Source organism: Myotis yumanensis, unplaced genomic scaffold, assembly GCF_028538775.1.
Source record: "Myotis yumanensis isolate MYYU_CA2020_CCGP unplaced genomic scaffold, mMyoYum1.0.hap1 SCAF_17, whole genome shotgun sequence".
Lineage (NCBI taxonomy): Eukaryota > Metazoa > Chordata > Mammalia > Chiroptera > Vespertilionidae > Myotis > Myotis yumanensis.
This window is the reverse complement of record NW_027223768.1, coordinates 34,791,954-34,813,330: the sequence shown is the minus strand read 5'-3', so window position 1 is coordinate 34,813,330 and position 21,377 is coordinate 34,791,954. Positions and strand designations below refer to the sequence as shown.

The 21,377-nt window shown below is 55.6% G+C and overlaps 2 protein-coding genes across 3 annotated transcripts in view; both read left to right on the top strand.

The window, feature by feature from the left end:
* The first annotated feature begins 14,694 nt into the window (after positions 1-14,694).
* On the top strand, positions 14,695-15,141 carry LOC138996180 (ferritin light chain 1-like). The gene has a single exon (XM_070397131.1). It carries the CDS (start codon positions 14,695-14,697, stop codon positions 15,139-15,141), a length of 447 nt encoding a protein of 148 aa, XP_070253232.1.
* A 3,300-nt stretch (positions 15,142-18,441) lies between these two features.
* CNTN2 (contactin 2) overlaps positions 18,442-21,377 on the top strand; it is a 34,914-nt gene continuing 31,978 nt past the window's right edge. For both annotated transcript variants that reach the window (XM_070396470.1, XM_070396468.1), the window contains exon 1: positions 18,442-18,622. The gene's annotated coding sequence lies outside the window, so the exon portion shown is untranslated. The remainder of the gene's footprint in view (positions 18,623-21,377) is intronic.

The window sequence follows — 21,377 nt, the reverse complement described above, 5'->3', positions numbered from 1 at the left end:
CTCAGAACAGGGCATTGATGGGAGGATGTATTGCTTCATTAAAATAAGACCGTATGGCCCTGGCCTGTGTCGCTCAGTGGTTAGAGTGCCGGCTCACACACTGAAGGGTCGAGGGTTTGATAACCAATCAAGAGCATGTGCTTGGGTTGTGGGTTCGCTCCCTGCCCCCAGTCAGGGCAGGCACCCAGCTCATGAGTTTCTCTTACATCAATGTTTCTCTCTCTCTCTCTCTCTCTCTCTCTCTCTCTCTCTCTCTTCCTCCTCCTCCTCCTCTCTCTCTCCTTCCCTATCCCTTCCACTTCCACTCTCTCTGAAAAGCAATGACAAAATATCCTCAGGTGAGGATTAACAAAACAAAAACAGAAGGGAAAAAAATAAGACCTTATGTCCAGGTCTGACTCTTCCTGAATCGTTGGATAACTCTGGGTATGTCACCCAACACCCCTAAGTCTCCCTATTCACTCCTTGGAATATGAGAAAGACCCTTTCTCACCACTCTCAAGTTCACTGTCTCTGAATTTGTCCGTTTGCACTTATGTGCCACCATTACTCCAAGCCCTTGTCCTAAACCAGTGATGGCGAACCTTTTGAGCTCGTCGTGTCAGCATTTTGAAAAACCCTAACTTAACTCTGGTGCCGTGTTACATATAGAAATTTTTGATATTTGCAGCCATAGTAAAACAAAGACTTATATTTTTTATATTTATTTTATATATTTAAATGCCATTTCACAAAGAAAAATCAACCAAAAAAATGAGTTCGCGTGTCACCTCTGACACGCGTGTCATAGGTTCGCCATCGCTGGCCTAAACCGACAATCTCCTGGCTCCTGTGTGGCCTCCTCCCCCTTGTAACTGCAGCCAACAGGATCTTCCAAAATACACATCTGCGGTGTCACTCCTTTACTTGAAACCTGCAAGTTTGCTACAATATCTCCAGCTTGCTGCAATAGAGTAAGCTGTAAGCTCCTCAGTTTGGCATCTTAGACCTTTCATGATCTGACCCTTACCTCTGAAACCTCCTTTCCCCCACTCCTCACATATATCTCAAATTCTAACCATCCCAAGCTATTTCCAGCTCCTGCTCTTATACTTCTCAGCTTCAGTAATTTAATTCGGCTCAAAAGCACCGATGAATGACCTCCTCTGCCAATTAATGACGTCAGGTAAGTTGGACAGAGGTCCAGTTCTCGGGAAGCTCGGACGGTTACGGGAGACCATCAAGCAAGCAAAAGCGATGTTGTAATGTCTGGGACAAAAGGCTCAATCAACGGGCTCAACAAATGGACCATGACCCAAAGGTGGGTCTGCTTGGCACAGCTTCCTCTTGACCTTCCATACCCGCGTTCCTCTGGATAATGCATGGTCACTGGAGAATGGACTTTGCCACAATGATGGCAGGCTGTTCCTCTTTCTCATTCCAATACCTCCAACCCCTTTCTCCTTACAGATCGTCTCTCCTGGGCTCCTTGCAGGCAGGCTGCGGCCTCTGTGCTGGGTCGCCCATTCCTAACAACTAGCTCAGGTGACACTATCCGGGAAGTCTTCCCCGATACCTGGTAGGGCTCGCACAAGGACACACACACACCTGCTAGGTCTGGTTTACATCCCCTCGCTCTGCCCCAGAACACCTATTTCTCATTTCTTTCACTATTGTCTGAGCATCTTAATATCGTTTCCGGAAGGGGGCCTGGACCTGAGCAGGTCTGCCGAGGGCCAGCGGCAGTGTCTGGGTTCTTGACTTCGTGCAGGAAGGAAACATTTCAGAACACGCGTCCAGGTGAATTTTAGAGGATGTTGACTAAAGCTGGGACAGTGCCACAAGGACGGGCTGGGGGAGTGAGCCTGGGCTGGGCTGCTTTGCTCACTAAGACGTCAGAGAAAGGGGGGCCTTGGGGAATTGTCTGGACCGTGGTCGGCAAACTGCGGCTCGCGAACCTCATGCGGCTCTTTGGCCCCTTGAATGTGGCTCTTCCACAAAATACCACATGCAGGCGCACGTACAGTGCGATTGAAACTTCGTGGCCCATGCACAGAAGTCAGTTTTCGGCCTGGAGGAGTCTATTTTGAAGAAGTACTGTGGATATTTGGCTTTGTTGACTAATGAGTTTGCCGACCACTGGTCTGGGACAAACCGCTGCTGCCCATTGCTGCCCTGGTGGCAGGTCTCATGGGGTCCCTTAGAGCTTAGGAGGTGCACGCCTGTCTCATTATAAGAGACCATTTTTTGACATCTCTGTCCACAGGCCAGTGCCTGGCACGAAGCAAGGACAACATGAATGAATGAATGAATGAATGAATGAATGAGTGAATGAATGAGACAGCTGTTCCTTTGAAAGAAGTGGCTGGGTGGATTCAAGATTGTTGTGTCATCCTCTTTGGATATTGGATATTTGGAGATTGGACTTGGATATGACATTACCGGGGTGGGGGTGGTCCACTGGCCCAACTTCAGAGCAGGAGCCCCCACTCAGGGGGACAGAAGTAAAGAGACAAGTGAGCTTATTTGAAGAAAGCCAACCTCAATTCAACTGAGGCCAAACAAAGCCCTGCCTCTCAGTGCCCAGGGGACCCCCAGAATATCTGTCATCTCGCATCCCTGTCTCCTGGATGCTGCGCCTCCCAGCCCATTAGAAATGCTAATCTCCAGCTCAGAGCTGGATTAACCAGCCCAGTGGGAGGGGACGGTCCATCTTCCCATCTTTATTAAGAGTGAAGGCTGTACCCGCTCTTGCCCAGCTGCCCACAAAGGGCTGGAATCGGGGAATTCATTATAGCCCCGCTCATCAAGACAGCCTCTGCTGCTCAACCCCTATTAGGTGGAGGGAGGCGAGGGGCCCATGTCAGCCTCCCCCTCGCCACTTAATGCATCAGAGCCCATTTGTTTGATGTCGGTTCCTCTGGAGCGTGGACCAGGCAGTGGGCCTCAGAGCAATTTGGAGCCACAGCTGCGGCCCAACAGCCTGGCCCCCAGCCCCCACCCCCAACCCCGCCCTAGAACTTGCTGCTGATGAACCCCAGACCCCACGGCAGAGAGCTGGGCTTTGTGTAGACCAGGAAGCAGCCTTGTAGGGTCCACAAACCCTCTCAGCCCTGGCTTGGGTTCAGTAGGATCTCACCTTAACCCACACTCAGTGGGAACTAGATTTCAGACCTCTCAGCCTCACAGGATGAGCTGGGTGGCTGGAGGGCAGGGGAGTATTTAACTCTGAACAAACAAAATTGTCTGAGCATTGACAATTTTATATCACATCACAATACCCTCTAACAGGGCTGAATACTATGAAATAGAGGGTTCAGGGATTGATCTGGGCAGGGAGTTTGCAGATAAGCAGCAGGAGAGAGTCCTATATAATGAGGGGAGGGGGCAGATTTTGCAACTCCAGGGGCAGACAAGGAGCAGAGACTGGCAGAGATTAGAGTTGTGGTTCTCCAAGTATGGTCCTTAGACCCACAGCACAGAATCACCTGGAACTTACAGAAATGCACATGCCAGGGCCCCGCCCTGATCCACTGTGTGGGGAACTGGAATCTATGGTTTCACCCGCCCACCAGGTGATCCTGCTGCAGGCCCAAGTTTGAGGGCCACTCGGTTAGAGAGGCACAGTGAGAACCTGGGCGCTCTGGTGTGAAAGCCTTCCCTGTGCCCCCCAAGTTGTCAGCCAAGTCTACCCAATGAGTGGATTCGCCTCCTGTGCGTGGATGCTTTATACAAACTAACAAGAGTCGGGGAAGCCTCCATCCAACTTGATGCAGGGTGAGGCAGAGACCACAGGAGAATGTGGGGGTCAGAGAGCAAGCCCCCCGGAATTAGCAAAAATGGTGGGAGAGACTGACTTTCCCAGACCACGGGACTGGCAGGGACTGACGGCGAAGAGGCAAGAGGCACCAGATGGCATGTGTGTCGCGACACATTTAATGACTGAAGGGAACAGGGGAACTCATAATGTTGACGCTTGCTGACTGTGTGAGGAAGAGTGATGTGCACTTTATGCAAATTATCTCCTTGAACCCTCACACCTGCCCTTGGAGTCAGGTAGCTCTACCTCCTGCGGCCCAGGAGGAAACCGTGGCTCCAAATGGCTGAGTAATTTGCCCAAAGTAAGTGACAAAGCCAGAACTAGCTGCCAGGGCTGTCTGACGCTACAGCCTCCGCTTTCCCCACTGCACGCGGGTCCCCTCCGCGAGCTCTCACAGCTCTGGTCCACATGGAACCGTTAGGGGTCGTAACCTCCCTGCGGTCATCTTCCCTGAGGTGTAGGAGCCTGACTCTCCCACTTAAACACAGGAGAGAAACCACGGCAGGAGATTCTCAACACGGACCCCGCCTCTCCCCGGGAGGGGAGTAGCCCATCATCCACGCAGTCAGCTCTGAGGTCCAGAGGAGCTAAAAAAAGCAAAAAGGCTGTTCCTTCCTCCTGAACAGCCTGGGCCTCCCTCCCGAGTTTCCCGCAGGGCTGTGCCCTGGTGTGGCTGGGCCGTAGAGGCCGCCGGCTAACTGCAGGCAGGGGACACAGGCATGGCCTGGGGCAGTGTGGTCAGCAGGGTCCTCAGAGAGGCCCTCAATTATGTGCCCCGGCTCAGAGGCACGGACGCCAGGACTGGGGTGAGCCCTGGTCCATCCCCTCATGCTATTGTTTCCCCGTGTTATCTAACGCTGCATCCAAAACTGCCCCGCGCACAGCGAGTACATCCCCCACCCCCTTCCTCATTAGCTAATGCCTCCTCGGGAAAGAATTTCCAATTATGTCCACATTTCAAAGGATGGCCAACTAGACTGAATCTGAAATGGCAGAGTTTTTTTCTAGGGGGTGAAATGCACAAACTTGAGGTTGATGGAGACTCAGATACGGCGCCAGCCTGCCACACTGCGGGGGATGCTGGGCAAAGGGGCAGTGGCCTCTGCCAGCGCTTCTGTCTGGGAGAAAGCTGGCCCTCCAGCTCTCGCCCTGAAGCCAGACAATTCAGTTCCTCCCCTATGTCCCTGGCACCTTTCACGCTGCTGCCCCCGCGCTGGAGCTCAGAGCCAGTGAGTCCGGGACCAAAAAGCCCTATTTGTTATGTTCACCACTGATCTCATCAGAAAAATCTGATTGTCCAGCGCAGTGCCTTCCTCACCCCAGCTGCAGGGACGGGGCACAGTGACGTGCCCCACGTGGTCCCCCGGCTGGGGCAGGAGGAAGGATGCTACTGGGCCCCGAGCAGCACCAGGAAGGGGAGCCCATCATCAGAGGGGGACAGCCAGATTCTCAGAGCTGTCCCTGCACAGCCCAAGCCAAGAAAATGATCACAAGTTCATCAGTGGATCAAAAAACACAAACCGACACGCGGCGGCTACAAGATAAGCTCAGTCAGCCAGAGGTCCCCAGGAGCCAGCAGAGACTAAATGTGGAGAAAAGCTGTCCCCCACCCTCACTGGATGTCATCGAGCCCCCCATCCCTTTGCCTAGACACCACCCAAAGAAAAGATGGAAGGGTCCTGAGAAGCATTTACTTCCCGTTATTCCGAAGTAGGTTGGCAGATGGAATACAGGTAAATTTCAGATAAACAATGATTTTGTTTTATTTATTAAAAAAATACACAGCCCTCACCAGTTTGGCTCAGTGGATAGAGCGTCGGCCTGCAGACCAAAGGGTCCCGGGTTAAATTCCGGTCAAGGCACATACCTTGGTTGCAGGGCCCGGGCCCTAGTCAGGGCTCGTGCAGGAGGCAACCAATCAATGTGTTTCTCTCACATTGATGTTTCTCTCTGTCTTCCCCTCTCTCTTCCACTTTCCCTAAAAATCAATGGAAAAATATCCTCGGGTGAGGATTAACAACAAAAATACACAAACTTACAAATATACTCATTCTGAGCCCGATAGAAATAGTTTGGGATTTCCAGCTGCCCTAGACTCTGGGGCCCTGCAGCCTCCCACTGGAGCAGACACTGGGAGCTGTGCTGGGTTTGGGGAAGGTGGGGGTTGGAAGAGGTAATATGGGAATTCTCAGCAATCTCACCCGATCCTAAACTGAAGTCTCTGTAGGTATAACTTTAGTTTCCACGAGCAGGCAGACCCCAGAGGAGGGTGGAACCCCTGGGCCCCTCTCCTCGAGCCTGACATCCGCCCCTTCCATTTCCGAAGCCCCAGCCCCTTCCTCGGAGCTGTCAGGCACGCTCTCCAGGGTCCATCAGTGGCTTTTAGAGGAGGCCCCGGCTTTCATCCTATTAGTGAGCCGGGAGTAATTATGACTTCATTAGCCAAATAGGTTCTTGGTTCAGAGACTTCCCCCCAGAAAACAAAACACACACCCGCTTCCCTTCATCTGAAGCCTGTCCCCTGGGGCGTCAGCTAACAATGCGGCAGGGCCCCAGGGAGACTGGAAAGGGGGAGAAGCCAGGGATGGCTGGCCAAGGGGGAGAGGCCCAGCGCCCCCTCCTCCGGGCGCATCTGTTGGTTGGCTGGCCCCTGGAGAGATTTTTGACAGGAAGAAGAATGGCACTCCAGCATATGAGAGGCATGACCCCTCGCATCTGTCTGCGGCCCCTCTGGCCCTGCTAGCCCTTCCAATCACAGGATGGCCTTTGTCGGATGGCCGGGGCACTTGCCGATGGATGGGGTGGCCTTTTCCTTTGGGGGACTCTCTGGCAAGTGCCCAGGGACCTCCAGAGCACCCCTGGCTCCAATTCCCCCAATGCCAGGGGCAAGGAAGCAGAGTGCCCTGCCACTTACCAGACTCCACGCTCTGCACAGCCTGGCCTGGCCCTGGCCCTAAGGACAAAGCTGTGCCCCAGGGCCAGCTGGCTGGGAGAGCCTTGGTCAGCCTTGGCCACCGGACCAGGCAGGCAGGTCCCTGGCACCTGGGAGAGATCCACTGCTTCTCTGTCACTCACCTGCCTCCCACACCTCGGTGTTAGGAAGACTTTTCTTTGGGTCAATTAGCTCTCCGTTGCAATTAAAACCATCCCCCCTTGGGAAATTGCTGATTGTCCTCTTTTCCTAGTCTTTTTTTTTTCTCTTTTTCTTTTTTTTCTTTTTTTACAGAGAGGAAGGGAGAGAGATAGAGAGTTAGAAACATCGATGAGAGAGAAACATCGATCAGCTGCCTCCTGCACACTCCCTACCGGAGATGTGCCCGCAACCAAGTTACATGCCCTTGACCGGAATCGAACCTGGGACCTTTCAGTCCACAGGCCGACGCTCTATCCACTGAGCCAAACCGGTTACGGCTTTTCCTAGTCTTTTAATAGGCGTTAGGGGCATGGAGTCCAATCCTCCCGCCTCTAGCTGGCTCTACCTGGAATCTCCCTTAGTTACCGCCAGCCACACAGGAGGTCCCAGCTCCGGCCACTCCCACTGCCTGCCCTCCACAGGAGAAGGTGCAGCCTCCCGCAAGTCCTCGGACCCAGGCCTCTTTGTCCGTGCAGCGTCCGAGAGAGCTGGCTGCCACTTCTGGGGCTCTGCAAAGAGCAGCTGGTGAATTCTCATTCCTGCTGAGGGTCCCTCTGCCTGGACCCTCAGCCGGCAAGAAGCCATCTGCTGGGGCTGGACCCAGAGGCAGGAGGATGGATGAGATGACCTCCCGACACCCTGCCACTTACCAGACTCCACGCTCTGCACAGCCTGGCCTGGCCCTGGCCCTGACTCTAACCTGACCCCATTCTACCCCCAGGCCCCATAGTCAGCCCAGGGGCCAGGCAGGAGGACCCCTGCTCCTCGCCCTTCAAGGAAAGGGAGTCCCCAGGGACCATCCCAGCTGTACACACTGCGCCCCCGCTTGTGTCCCCTGAAAGCAACCGTCCTTTTGTTAATTCTGCAATTTCCCAAAGTGCCAGGAGCATTTCATCTGACAGTCAGCGCATCTGTTCCTCTCACTCTCCAGAAGGTTGGGTGGGAACTGTGCCAGCCCCTTCCCTGAGGCTCCCCCTGCCTCACGCTCCTTCCACCAGTTTGGGTGCCCTGCTCACCTGGTCCCCTGGGAGCACCTCCAGTGCCTCTCTGCATCCCTGACCCCTGACACGGCGCCCCCTTGGCCATGGCTGGCAGGCTTGATAACCATCGCCCCTGTGGGACCACGTCACCTGCCCAAGCAGATGGGTACCTGTCCTGTTCCTGGGGGACTGTGGGGAGAGAGGCTGTTCTCCCATCGTGGCCTGCCCAAGGCCCCTCTAGATATAGGAGCCTCGGGGGGCCAAGGAAAGGGGGAGCCTCATGCTTGGTCCTCCACGTGGCCCTCTCTACACACAGCCTTTGGGCTGCTCACTTCCAAGGCAGTGGAGGTGATGGCTGGTTCCTCGGTCCCAAAGCCCCCCGGGAATCTGGCTTGCCCCTGTCCTGAGCTTCTGCATGGGGTTCTCGCCCTCAGCACCACTGACACTCGGGGCTGGGTGATTCCTAGGTGTGGGCTGCCCTATGCATTACAGTGTATTTAGTAGCGTCCCTGACCTCTACCAACTAGAAATACATATCACAAGAACCAAAAATGTCTCCAGACACGGCCAAATGTCCCCTCGTTGAAAATCACTGAGCCAAGGTGAAAAGGAAACCTGACAGCTGAGTGTCAGTGATGGACACCCCAGCTCCCGCCTTTCTGACGCCCAGGCTGCAGGTGACAGAGGGACGGCCTAGCGAGGGGCTGGCAAAGGTTTCCTGTGAAGGGCCAGATGGTGAATATCGTCAGCTTTGCACTCCATCCAGTCCCTGTTGTGACTACTCAGCTGCTGGCGTAGCACGGGCGCGGCCAGACAATACGTAAATGAACAAGCGTGGCTGTGCGCCAATAAATCTTTATTTATGAACCGTGACATTTGAATTTCATATTATTTTCGTATGTCATGAAACATTTTTCTTTCCCTTTCTCTCCAACCATTTAAAAATGCAAAACCCAGGCTTGGCACATATGCCACACCCCTGGCTCCCAGGATCTCAGAGGGACCAAACACCAGGGCCCCTTAACAAAGCCAAGGGCCGAGGCTCTTGTTGGACAGGGGTCCTGCTCCTCTGAGGGGCCAGGGAGCCAATTACCCCAGGTGGCTGTGGCCCAGGAACGCCGGTACCGTTTTTAGTGGGGTAACCCCACTGGCCACAGCAAGACCCACTACATCGTTTTCAGCGCCCAGTGTAAAACGAGAATGCCGGGCCCTCCTTCCCAACGCAGCAGGAGAGCGCGAAGCCAAGCAGGGACCGTCTGAGCACAGACCTGTGAGGCTACAGGCTGCACACCCCCGGTGCGGCCCTCGCACTCAGCCTTCTCCCAGGAAGGCCTGCGTCCTGCTCAGAGCCTCAGCCAGACAGGGGGCTGGCACTTCAGGCTGGTTCTCTGACCCTGGGGGACAGCTCCTCCCCCAGGCCTTCAGGCGGGGCTGCCACATACGACTGACCATGTCCTGCATGGTGACATCGGCTGAGGTGAATGGGGGCGTGAAGCTAGCCCTGCCCCCCTTGCCAAGCTGTGTGTCCGGCGCAATGCCACACCTGCTTGTGGGAATTTGCACTAAATGGGCAGGTACTGGCCCTGCCTCCAGGCACCCAGGAAGTGGAAAGAAGGCGCCAACTCCGCCCAATAGGGTCTCCTCTACCCCCGTTCTAATCCCCGGAGAGAAATAGATGACCTGTTCATCAATCCATTTAGTAAATAGATGCCGAGCCCCTGGCACTATTCTGAGGACATAAATGCACCAGGTGCAGGGTGAAGCCTCCCCATCACCGTACAGATAGTCAGAGGGAAGCCTATGAAGGGACGAGGACACTGAAGAGGGACACCTTGTGCCTAAGAGAGAGCCGGGCGTGTTAGCTTCCTGAAGAGGTGACCACGGGGCGCATTCTAGAGGACAAGGAGATGGAGCCAGGGACACCTAAGGGAGAGAGGTGACTATCCAAACAGATGAAGAGAGTAACAGGAGAGGCTCCAGCCCTTCCCGGAAGGACAGGCGGGGTGAGAGGGCTGGAGTGGGCTGGGGAAAGGCAAGAGAAGAGAGCAGAGCGAAAGAGGGGCCCGGTGACAGTGAGGCCTGTGTCCCAGGAAGGAGCACGCAACCCGGAAGCAAGGGAAGCTGAAGAACGTTTAGCAGGCACGTGATGCGATCTGACCTGTGTGTTAGGTGCTCACTCTGACTGAACCCTGAGGGTGGTGGGAGGGGCTGAGCCTGGGCCCCAGAAGCCTGGTGGGGACAGGTAGGCAGAATTCTGGTGGAACTGGAAAGGGTCAGGGTGAGACTGTGGCAGGAGGCTGTGGGGCATGTGTAGGAGACGCCGTGCAAGGCAGAGGGGCAGGACTGAGCAGTGGTTGCCACGGTTCTCCCGAGAAACAGAACCAGTAGGGTGTGTGTGTGCGTGTCATACACATGTATCATATATAATGTGTGTGTGTATACAGATACATATACACACACGATTTATTTCAAGGAATCAACTTAAACCATTGTGGGGGCTGGCGATTCGTTTTCTGAAGGCAGCCAGCAGGCTGCACACTCAGGCAAGAGCTGGGGCCGCAGGTCGCAGGCAGGATTCCTTTTTCCTCAGGAAAACCTGTTGTGTTTTTAAGGCCCTTCAACTGATTGGATGAGGCCCACACACATTATGGAAGGAAATCTCTACTTAAAGTCAACTGATTATGATGTTAGCCACATCTATAAAATACCTTCACAGCAATACCTAGCTCAGTGTCTGGTTAAATAGCTGGTACTATCACCTAGCCCAGCCCACACATAAAACTGACCATGGGAGTGGGGGTTTGGTTCCCTCTAGAGATATGAGAGGCCCATGAGCGTCCAAGAGATGTCTAGCTGCCAGTGCAGGTCTGAGCTCAGGCTCGAGGGCGCCTCCCGGTCCTCCTCACCTCTCCCCAGACTAGCCGCCTCCCTGCTCCTTCCACCCTCCCTGCCACCAAAGGTGGACTTTCCGAAGCACACATCCCAGCCAGTCTCTGCTTGTTCAGACCCTCCCAATGGCCCCCGATGCTCCTCCTGGACTGGCTTGTCTCTCCCCCGCCCCCCGAGCCTCATCACTTCCTCCAACCCTCCACTCCAGACATGCCGACAGACTTCCCCAGACCCACCAGGCTCTGTCAGTGGCTGCCTTTGCATGAGCTGCTGCTTCTCCCTGGGACCACACCCTCCTTACCTCTGCGCAGCCCATGCCACATACACCTGATCTACCTGGTGAGCGCAGCTAAAATGTGTTTCTCTGTTTCTGAGACTCACTAGGCCAAGTCATGACAGTCTATGCAAACTTGGGTGACAGAACTTAGACCAGATTGTGTTCTGATTATTACTGTACATGTCATCCAGTCAATAAACTGTGATCTCCTCAAGAGGACAGACCACATGCCCTAGCTGGTTTGGCTCAGAGGATAGGGCGTCGGCCAGAGGACTCAGGGGTTCCAGGTTCGATTCTGGTCAAGGGCATGTACCTTGGTTGCGGGCACATCCCCAGTGGGGAGTGTGCAGGAGGCAGCTGATCGATATTTCTCTCTCATCGATGTTTCTAACTCTCTATCCCTCTCCCTTCCTCTCTGTAAAGAATCAATGAAATATATTTAAAAAAAAAAAAAAAAGAGGACAGACCACACCCGACCGGTGTGGCTCAGCTGGTTGGGCAGCGTCCTGTGCACCAAAAGGTGGCCTGTTCAATTCCAGCCAGGGCACAACCCTGGGTGGCAGGTTCGATATCCGGTTGGGGCAAGTATGGAAGGCAACCAATCCATGTTTCTCTCTCACATCGCTGTTTCTCTCTCTCTCTCTTTCTTTCTCTCTAGCTCTCTCTCTTCCTCTAATTAATTAATTAAGCTTATCTCTTTAAAAAAAAAAAAACAACAGTACAGACCATGTCTTATTCTCCTCAGTGTCCCCAGTACTTGGTCCAGTGCTTGGTACAAGAGGTACTCAGTATTTGCCTATTGGATGGATGAATGGATGGACAGACTGATGAATGAATACAACAATTTTCTAATCATTTCTGGCCAACACTTCTTTGTTCCAGGCACTGTGCTAGGAGCTCTAAGTCATGAATAAACCTCGGTTCTTGGTTGGAGGCCGCAGTAGCAGACTTTGGCCACCACAACAGAAAAAAGATTTCACCAGAAGTCCATCAGGTGAATTGCAGAGTCCCTGGGAAGACTAAAGAAGCCAACTCTGAAATGGGCAGGAACCGAGGGAGACTAATCATCAGAGACACATCGCAGTCACACCCCGGAAATGGCCTGACCAGGATGCCAGTGCTGATATCACCTTCACTGGACACTCCTTCCAAAGGAGCCAGAACCTTGCCATCCCCCCTGCCCCCTCCACTGCTGTTCAGCTGCCCTGGTCCACACAGCCCTTTGAGGCAGAGTCTCTCCTCTGCTGACAGATGACAAGCCCAAGGCCACATGGCCAGTCACCAGAGGGCGAAACTGGAACCGGACTTCCAAGCCACAGCCTCCCACTGCGCTCTGCACATCTCCTTCCAGGCACCACTCCCTGTTCTTCTGTAAATACAGCTTCCGGGGTAGCATGCGACCCAGCAGCCAGGAAATTCTAATGCGCTAGCTTTTGTGTAGCTACATATTTGGGGTATGTTTTTGGCCCTGACAAATTGCATTGGGAAAATATAAAGACAGCAAAGTCGGCACACGAAGGCGGAGTAATTAGAGAGAGGTCTGTGCACTGACATGGTTGATTGAAGCGGCTTCCAGGAGGCTGTCCATCAGACACGCAGGGAAACGGGGCCTGGCCGGAGGCTCAGGGAGGCGTGCAGAATCTGGGCAAGGATTCCGTGTCTTCACCTGCCCCTCCCTGCTCCCATGTTCACAGCTGCCCTCAGCCACCCTAGGCAGGCTAAGTGAAGAACACGCTGGCCGCACCTCAGCCGCCAGCCCCCATCCCCGGTCACAGCAGCTCCCTACACGGATGTCCTTCGCAGACCCAGCTGCCCCAGTGACGTTGGCCGCAGAGCTCAGATCAGGGAACCCAGCCTTAGTCTCAGCTCTACTGCTGCTGCTCTGTGACCTTGACCAATCATTTGACCTTTTGGTTTCCCTATGACTTTCCCCTCCCCCAGCCCCACCCCCACTCTCCCACCTCTCACACTGGCCAAATTATTTCATAAAAAAGAACTCGGGGTTCTTTGAGCTCTTTGGAGAGACCACATAAACGCAAGGCATTATTAGCATCATTACTATTAAATATTAATCATGGCATTAGCATTGTCTATTATAAGCCTGAGAAAGAGGTTCCAAGAGCCCTGGGTGGAAATGGCTAAGAGAATAATTAGGCCCTTCAGGCCACAGACCCTTTCGGGTCCTCAAGTGAAATTAGAAAGGCAAATGAGATGGAGTGTTGAGATTTCCCCCGCAGCAGCCCCTGCTCAGTTCAACGTGGCTCCTCCTGGCCCCACACAACTCAGGCTCCTTCCAGCCCCCTGCACCCCATGCCATGACTGCATTCCCACCCCCATCTGCCTGCCCAGGCCTATTTCCGGATGTGCCCCCCGCCCCAACTGAAGCCTTCTCCCCCTCCCAGCTCCCTCTCTCTCCACTCCCTGAACTGTTACAGCAGTTATTCCCCTCTGCTCACCCCGTCAACCAGTGCTCACTGAGTCTCTACCATCCGCCAGGCATTGTGCTGAGCAGGAGGGGGTGCAGGAAAACAGAGACAATATTGAGATAATCGATACCTTCGGAGACTTCTTAGGGGAGGCAGCGTAGGGAATAAAATCTGTAGTTTGTATGACACTGGGCTAAATGCTCAAACCATCCTAAGTAGGAATAGGATTATTCCCATTGTACAGATGCGGAAATGGATTCCTCCATCAATTGCATGTGCTTCAGTGTCATCCCCTAGGAGTGGCAGAGCTGAGGAGTCCGTTCTCCAGCCTGCAAGCCCTGAGCCATCCTAGCCATCGCAGCAGAGAGGGGCCCGGAGGCAGGCGTACATCCCTGTGCTGCGGATGAGAGGCTGAATCCCAAAAAGGCCCAAGGGAAGGGCTGACGTTACTGAGTCCCTGCTATGTGCTTGGCCCCGGGCTAGATATTTGTGGGTAACTCAATGCTCACAGCAGCCCAGTGAGGTTCGAGTCTTAATCCGGGTGAGGAACCTGGGCCTTTGAGGAGGTGAGTGGCTGGGCCCAGGGCCGCTCAGCTCATAAACGCACGCCTGCCTGTTAAGCTGGCCTGAGTCTGGAGCTTTGCTCAACCTGCTTCGTCGCTCTTCCCCGCAGCTGCGGGTGAACGGTCCTGGGACCACTATCAGGCTGTTTCCAGAAAGACTGCAGACAGACCACCTTCCATGGCTCTCGAACCCCCACCGTTCGAGGCCGAGAAGAGGCTCCATGAACCTGTGGTCTCCTGGGAGCTCCAGAAAAGTGACTGGAGCCTGAAACCCAGACCACGGCGCTGGTGGCCAGAGGCCAGGGCAGGAGCGTGAGGCTGAGGCTGATGAGGAAAGACATGGCAGAGCCCGCTGTCCCTGCCTGGGCTCGAGGCCCCGCCCACACTCCTTTGCTGTTGACTTGGCAGGGCTGCTGGAGGCGGGAGCAGATGATCTTAAAAGGGTTGGGTGGCCCTCAAGATGCCTTTTGGGAGGCAGTGCCCTCGGCGGTCCCGGCTCTGCCTCTTGCTTCAACAGTGTTTGGACGGAACAGGCCCAGGGACACCCTTTCTCCCAGCCTCCGGCCACTCTCCAGCATCTTATCCAGTCACCACCTTCAGAACCACCACCGGGACCAGCCAACACACATGGTTTATGTCTACCTTAATCCTTACCGCCGAACAACCACAAGCTCCCAAATCCATCAGCATTATCCCACCCAGGTGGAGGCTGCCGTCAACCGCCTGGCCCCCCTGCCTCTTCGGGCCCCCACACCTACCTCTCTCTGGGCTTTTATTTCCACCTGGACGCTGTGGCTCTGGAGGGCAGGCCGTTTCTTCCGTGAGTTGGTGGAGAAGAAGCTCGAGGGCGCTGAGCGTCTCTTAAAGTTGCAAACCCAGTACGGTGGGCGCATCCTCTTCCAGGACGCGCTTAGGCCCCCCAAGATGAGTGGGCAGAACTCAGGGCACTCCGGAAGCCGCCCTGGCCTTGGAGAGGAACCTGACCCAGGCCCCGTGGACCTGCGTGCCCAAGTTCTGCTTGCGCAGACCCTCAGCTCTGACTTCCTGCAGAGCCACTTCCGGGTGAGGAGGTGAAGCTCATCAAGAAGACGGGCCACACCTGGCTCCCCTCCGCAGGCTGCCGCCCCCAGGCTGGGCTGGGCGAGTGTCTCTTTGAAAGGCTCACCCTCAAGTATGACTAGGAGCCTGTGGAGCCCAGAGGCCTTTGAGGGGCCCCTCTGCATCCCCTGGTGTCTGGCTTTTGCCTGAGACTTTCCCTGAAACTCCTAGCCATGCTGTTAGCCACCCTGAAGCCCTCTCCCATGCATTGGACCAAATGGAACAATAAAGCTTTTTGCGGGGCGGGGGGTCGGGGGGAGCCTTTTGGGAGCTCCCACCCTGAAGCCAATTCATGTTTACAGGCAATCAGTGGCCCATTTGATGAGCTACCCAATCATCTTCACTGGCCCTTCTTTGTCCGGCCTGGGAGCCTGTGGGGACTCCACTTGGGATGGGGTTTCCCGCTCGGTACAACATGGAGACACATTGATTAGCCTCAGAGAGCAGAGGTCCCCGTACAGTCGATTGTACTGAGGATTCCGGGACCTGGCAGACACCAAGACAGAGGAAAGCGTCCTGCCCCCGCTGCGCCCCCCTCCGAAGGCAGGTGCCAGCAGCTGGAGCACAGGACGTCGTGGTTAAACCATGGAGGCTGGAGCCAGACCAGCAGGCTCCACGTGCTTACTGTTTGCTTGGAGCAAGTTCCCTAATCCCTCAGCATCACCTGTAAAATAACAGTAATAACAACACTTACGCCTGATGGACCATTCCGGTAAAGCACTTAGTACAGCTTCTGACACATTGGAGACACTCATATTATTATTATTAATTAATATGACATCATAAAATATTCTGGTCGTTATCAAGCAAATGGACCCCACAAGCAAAACTCAGCCTGGACCCTCAAATGTTCACCCCACTTTTTTCTTTTCTTTTTTTTTTTTTTTTTCAGAAACCACAGGTGTTGGCAGTGAGGAGCCTCAATAACTCCCCAAATTCATTGTACCCAGCTCAGGTGAGAGCTTGGAACCAGGGAGAAGAGATTTCTTGGGACGTGTCTCCCCAAAGCCAGGCCTGGGCTTAGGACGTAGTCTCAGTTTTCACTGTTTTGTTGTTCTTGTTGTTGTTAATCCTCACCTGAGGACATTTCCCACTGGTTTTTAGAGAGAGTAGAAGGGACAGGGAGAGACATTGATGTGAGAGAGATGCATCGATTGGTTTCAGTCTGGGATCGAGCCTGCAACTAACAAACGTGCCCTTGACTCGGAATCAAACCCGGGACCCTTCAGACCAAGGGACTGATGCTCTTTCCACTGAGCCAAATGGGCTAGGACAGTTTTCACTTCTTGCAGCTGGGGGAGGGAGGGCAGGCAGGCTGCAGAGGCATTGAGGGGGACCTTTGAGACCAGTCACCTGAACTAACTGGGAGGGAGCTATGCTCCCCCCCCCCCCCAAGGATCCTGCCCTCACCACAGGGCAGCAGCTGTCCAACAGTAGCCACAAAAACAGCTGTCTCCATCGAAAGCAACCCTTGCAAGCATTCCAGACCCTTGGCCCCTAGTCAGGCAAGACCCTGGTCAGTGCCCCCCCTCCCCGCCCCCCCTCCGCACACACACACAGCAGAGGTGCCCCCGCTTCCTGGGCACCACTCTCTGCCTGGGGAGACTTGAAGCCTCTCTGCAGGGCATGGGCTGACCTGGGCGGTGTCAGCGGGCAAGACTCACCACAGGCGCTCAGGGCCAATGTGCCAGCCCCAGCAAGTCAGACGGACAGACAGACAGAGAGACAAGGGTGCAGTGGGCAGAGGCGGGAAAGGGAAGGCACCTGGGAGGGATCTGCAGAGAGCCATTCCCAGCTAAAGGCGGTCACTGGCATGATCGATCGGCTGTCTCTCCGCCTGAAACAAAGAAGACTGTCTCCCGAGTTGGGAAAGCACTCGGGAGGGAGCAGACGGGACGGGTGGAGGGCAGAGCACCTGGGACCTGGGCAGGCGTCCCGGACCTGGGAGGCTGGGCAGCGACTCCTCCTTCTCCAGGCTCCCCACTCAGCCCAGCTCTGTCCCAAGCCCCTGTGACCCGCTCTACTCAGGAAGACACGCTGCCACGCTCCAGGCTGGACAGGTACAGCCACTGAAACTCCGAGACTGGCCTGGTCCCGCCAGCTGTTTCAGCATCTGGACTGCTCACCGGTCTTGCCTGTGTGACTGGACAGCAGGTGGACAGCAGGGGGGTGAGACAACAGTGACAGCCTGATGGGGCCAACTACTGCCACAGATGGCGGGTCCCCCTGCTTCTGGGCACACTGCCCCCCCCCCAACTCCTCATGACAGGAGCAGAGCAGGAGAGATAGTGCCCACCTGGGTAAGCACCCAGCATCTCAGAGCTCCCAGTGAACTTGCCCCTTCAGGTCCAAGTGTGGCTCAGAGAGACTTAGCCTAGCACCCCCAGCCAATCAGCAGAGCCCAGCCTACCCTTCCGATCGCCAGGCCCCCCACCTAGTGAGCTTTCTGTGACATCACACTGCTGGTTGATTAAAACGAAGCTTGGATCCATAGGTACTGATGTGGAACTGTGTCCAAGATCTATTATAGTTCAAAGTATTTTGCAAATCATGATGTATTGTGTGATTCATTTTCATAAAATAACACCAACAATCCATGTAATGATGTACATGAAATAATAAACACAGAGGCATGGAACTCAAATCTGATAAGGGACTTTTACTATTTATTTTTAAATTTCCCCTTATGTGTGGATCATTTGACAAAGAGCCGTGTGACTCTGATCCGGGAAACAATAAAGATGAACATGTGGGGTGCCCGCCCTCGAAGGAGCCCTCCACCCCACCGCCCTGCGCCACAAGCTGGAGATTTCTGCTTTGCGTCCCTTCCTCTAATTTCTGGGGAAACAAGGAGTTTGGCTCCGGGAGCCTCCAGGGGTTTGAAGAGCAAGAACCACTTTCTTCTCCCTCTGTACACCCCCCCCCCCCCCCCGCCCTCCCTCTGCAGCCCCTTCAGCTCTGGGCTGGATGGGATTGGGGGGGGTGCGGTGGGAGTGGAGGGGGCAGGCCAGACAGCGCCCTTGAGCGGAGCCGCCCATGCATATGGAAGACCCGGGGAAGACGCGGGCACTCGGCTCGCTCCCGGTCCTTAAATGACAGCAAATGAGGTAAAGCCAGGGGGGTGGGGATGGGAAGGGGTGGGAGGGGGCAGAGGAAGTCATCTCCAGGGCCCGAGCGTTGGCTGAGGACAGGAGCCAGCCAGTGAGCGGAGCCTGGGAGAGGGAGGAGCACATCTTGATGCAGAGATGCTGCAGTGGCTCCGGGCGCGCACACACACCAGCGCCCTCGCCCGCCACCGCCGCCAGGGCTGCCGCCACCGCGTCAGGACAGCAGCCAGCGGCTGAGGGAGCAGGGGAGGAGAGGCGGCCGACCCAGGGGGCTGGTGGCCGGGCTGGCTCTGACTCATCGCCTCGGGCAGCGTCCACCTGCCCCAGCCAACACCCCTCTTTCACCCCAGGTAGGTGGCAACCAATTTTGTCTCCTCTCGCTGCCGCTGCCAGGGGAGGGGGACTCCCCGGGGGTGCTATTGTGGGCAGGCACTCAGAGCTCAGTGCCCTTGCAACTTAGGAGGGGCAGGGGCAGGGCGGGAACCCCCGCTTCGGGCTGGGGCCAGTCTGACTTCTCACCACTGGGACTGGAAGTCCCCTCCGCCCTGTCTACATGGGTGGCATCCTTCAGGGCCCAGCAGGCCCCGCCTGGCCAGTAAGCTGGCCTCCTGCAGTGTGTCCAAGAATTCAAGCCGGTCACCAGCCGGCCGCTGGCTGACAGCAGCAAATGCCTTCAGAGGGGGCAGTGGCCCTGGCCCCGGCCCTGGCCCCCAGTCCAGGACCAGAAAGTCCCGGAGGCCAGGCCCCAGACCCTGGCCTGCCCCCAGATCTCCCGGATGGAATGGTACTGACTGTCCAGCCTGGAGGGCCCCCGGGCTGCCTCTGCAGGGTGACCTCTTTGCAAAGTCTTGCTTCAGTTCCACAGAGGAGGGAGTGGACCACAAGTTTGGGCAAAGGCCTGTCCAGGAGCAGGGACTTAGGGAGGAGAAACTGAGGCGAGTCAGATCCCAAAGGGTAAGGGCTGAGCCCACAGGGGCTGAAATTTATTTTCTTCCCTCCCCCTCCCCAACTTTATCTTCCCCCAAACCCCCTCCCGCTCATCTTCACTGGTGGGAGAGAAGGATTTGCATAAAGTTGGTAAGAAAAGGGGCTGGGGCTGGAAGGGGGAGGGACACCTTTTCGGGGTCTAGGAAAAGAGGGCCACCCTTCTCCCCAGCACCATGGGGCTTACATAATGGATCTGCGGTGGGGGGAGCGGCCCCAGGCAGTGCCCAGAGCGGAATCCTGTCACCTGGTCCAGGAGGGGTTGCAAGGCCTGGGAAGGAAGAAGGGGGAGTGAGATGAGACAGTGCCTGTGGGAAGAGAGTCCCGGGCGCACGGGACAAAGCCAGGGATGCTCAGCATAGACCTCCGGGAGCTGAGCCTGTGTCCTGGGAGGAAACGCTGTCAGTCAAGGTTGTTTGGAGGTTTGGGAATCCAGACAGACAGGATGGGAGGAGCTGTGAGTGCCCCTGGCCCCGGCCCTTGAGAAGGAAGGGTTTCCAGTCCCCAGGGTACCTGCCCTTACCTTTGCCCCCTTTCCATGTCCAGCCTGTGACTGGCCAGACCTACCCTCCTTTCCTTTCAGCTTCGCTCCTCGGCCATGAACCCCCTTCCCAGCCCAGCCAGCATCCTTTCTCCTCTGCTCCGAGGGAGGCAGGCGTGGGTACAGCCCAGTATCCCAGTCCATCAGAGCCATCCTGGTCTCCTTCCGGGCAGCCGGGCAGCGGACTCCGGCTCCCCTCCCAGCTCTCTGGCCAGAGAGCCCCTCAGTCCCCTCAGCCATGCCTCCTCTCAGCTGCACTCAGAGGGACCAGAGCAGCCACTGGGGATCCAGGGCAGCCAGAGGTGGGCCACCTGTGAGAGGCTGGTGTGACCTGGGCTCCTGGGGGTGGGGCAGGGGGCGGAGGCCAGCTCCTGGCCTGGACAGCAGCCCTCTCCAGGGTGCCCACCAGCTAACCCTTACCAGCCAGGCTGCAGAACCACTCCAGCAAGGCTTTGCCACAAGGTCAGAGTTCTTCCTGATCGCCTGTGGGGTCTATCAGGAGGCCCCAGCCAGCAAAGGGGAGGCAGGAAGGGAGAGAGATGGGAAGGGGGTCCCTGAGCACATGACATCAGTCACCAAGATCCACCTGTCCTTCCGATGCTCAGCATGAGCAGTGAGGGAAGCACAAGGCTCCTCTCTCTCTCTCTCTCTCTCTCTTTCATTCCCACTCATCCTCTACGCCCCACCTGGCCAAGCCCTCACTCCATCACACTCCCTTCCCTGTTCAAATGTGCTCTCCACCTTCAGCCCTCAAATAGAGACACATGTGGGACGGGCCTCTGGGCATTGTGCTCAATGGGGTGCTTGCACAGATCGTCTCTGACCCAAACTTACTCCTCAGGAGCAAGCACTCGGGAGGGCTCCCCAAGGCATCCTCTCTGGTGCTAAAGCTGTCAGGGAAGCAATTCATCTGGGGGGGCAGGGCGGGATCCTCCACCCCCCACCCCCAGAATGTCCTCAAGCCAAATGTTTGTGAGAAAGTGCATCTCAAAGACAATCTGGGTCTGAGTGTGGCTGGTGTTTGCATTGTTGGAGGGATTCCTGGGGGCAGAACCAGGGTGTTGAGCAAGAGGAGGTCAATACTCATGGAAAGAATAGTCCAGTGAAGCAGGAGGGACTGAAGTTAGACTGCAGGAGGCACTTCCTCACCAGAAGGATGAGCCCGAGGTGAGGCCGTCTTTCCAAAGAGGCCATGGGAAACGGGGGTCCGGTCCAAGGTTAGAAACAGTCTTGCTTGGGGGTGGAGGTTGGGCTGGATGACCCTGTAAATTTCTCCCAGGCTCAGGAATCCTCTTTCGACTGGTAAGAGGCGGGGTGACTAGGACTCCTTTTACTCCCTGCTGCCTCATGCGGGCCATCTCTCCCAGCCTCTCTCATTCTTCTGGACCCCCCACCCCCCTCGCCACGGTTTGCTAACCTGGACCTTGTGGGAGTTTCCATGGGCTCTGTGTCTTGGTGGTCACCAGCCTGGAGTAAACAAGTCCTTCCTTGGGTTCAGTGAGTCCTCTTGCTACAAAATAAGCCCATGTTTCCTTGTTTATCAAAAGAGGATGGAAACAACAGCAAAGATGTGTGATGTG

Excerpts from the sequence above, each read along its gene's own strand:
- LOC138996180 (XM_070397131.1), top strand. The coding sequence starts at position 14,695 with ATGGTTTATGTCTACCTTAATCCTTACCGCCGAACAACCACAAGCTCC.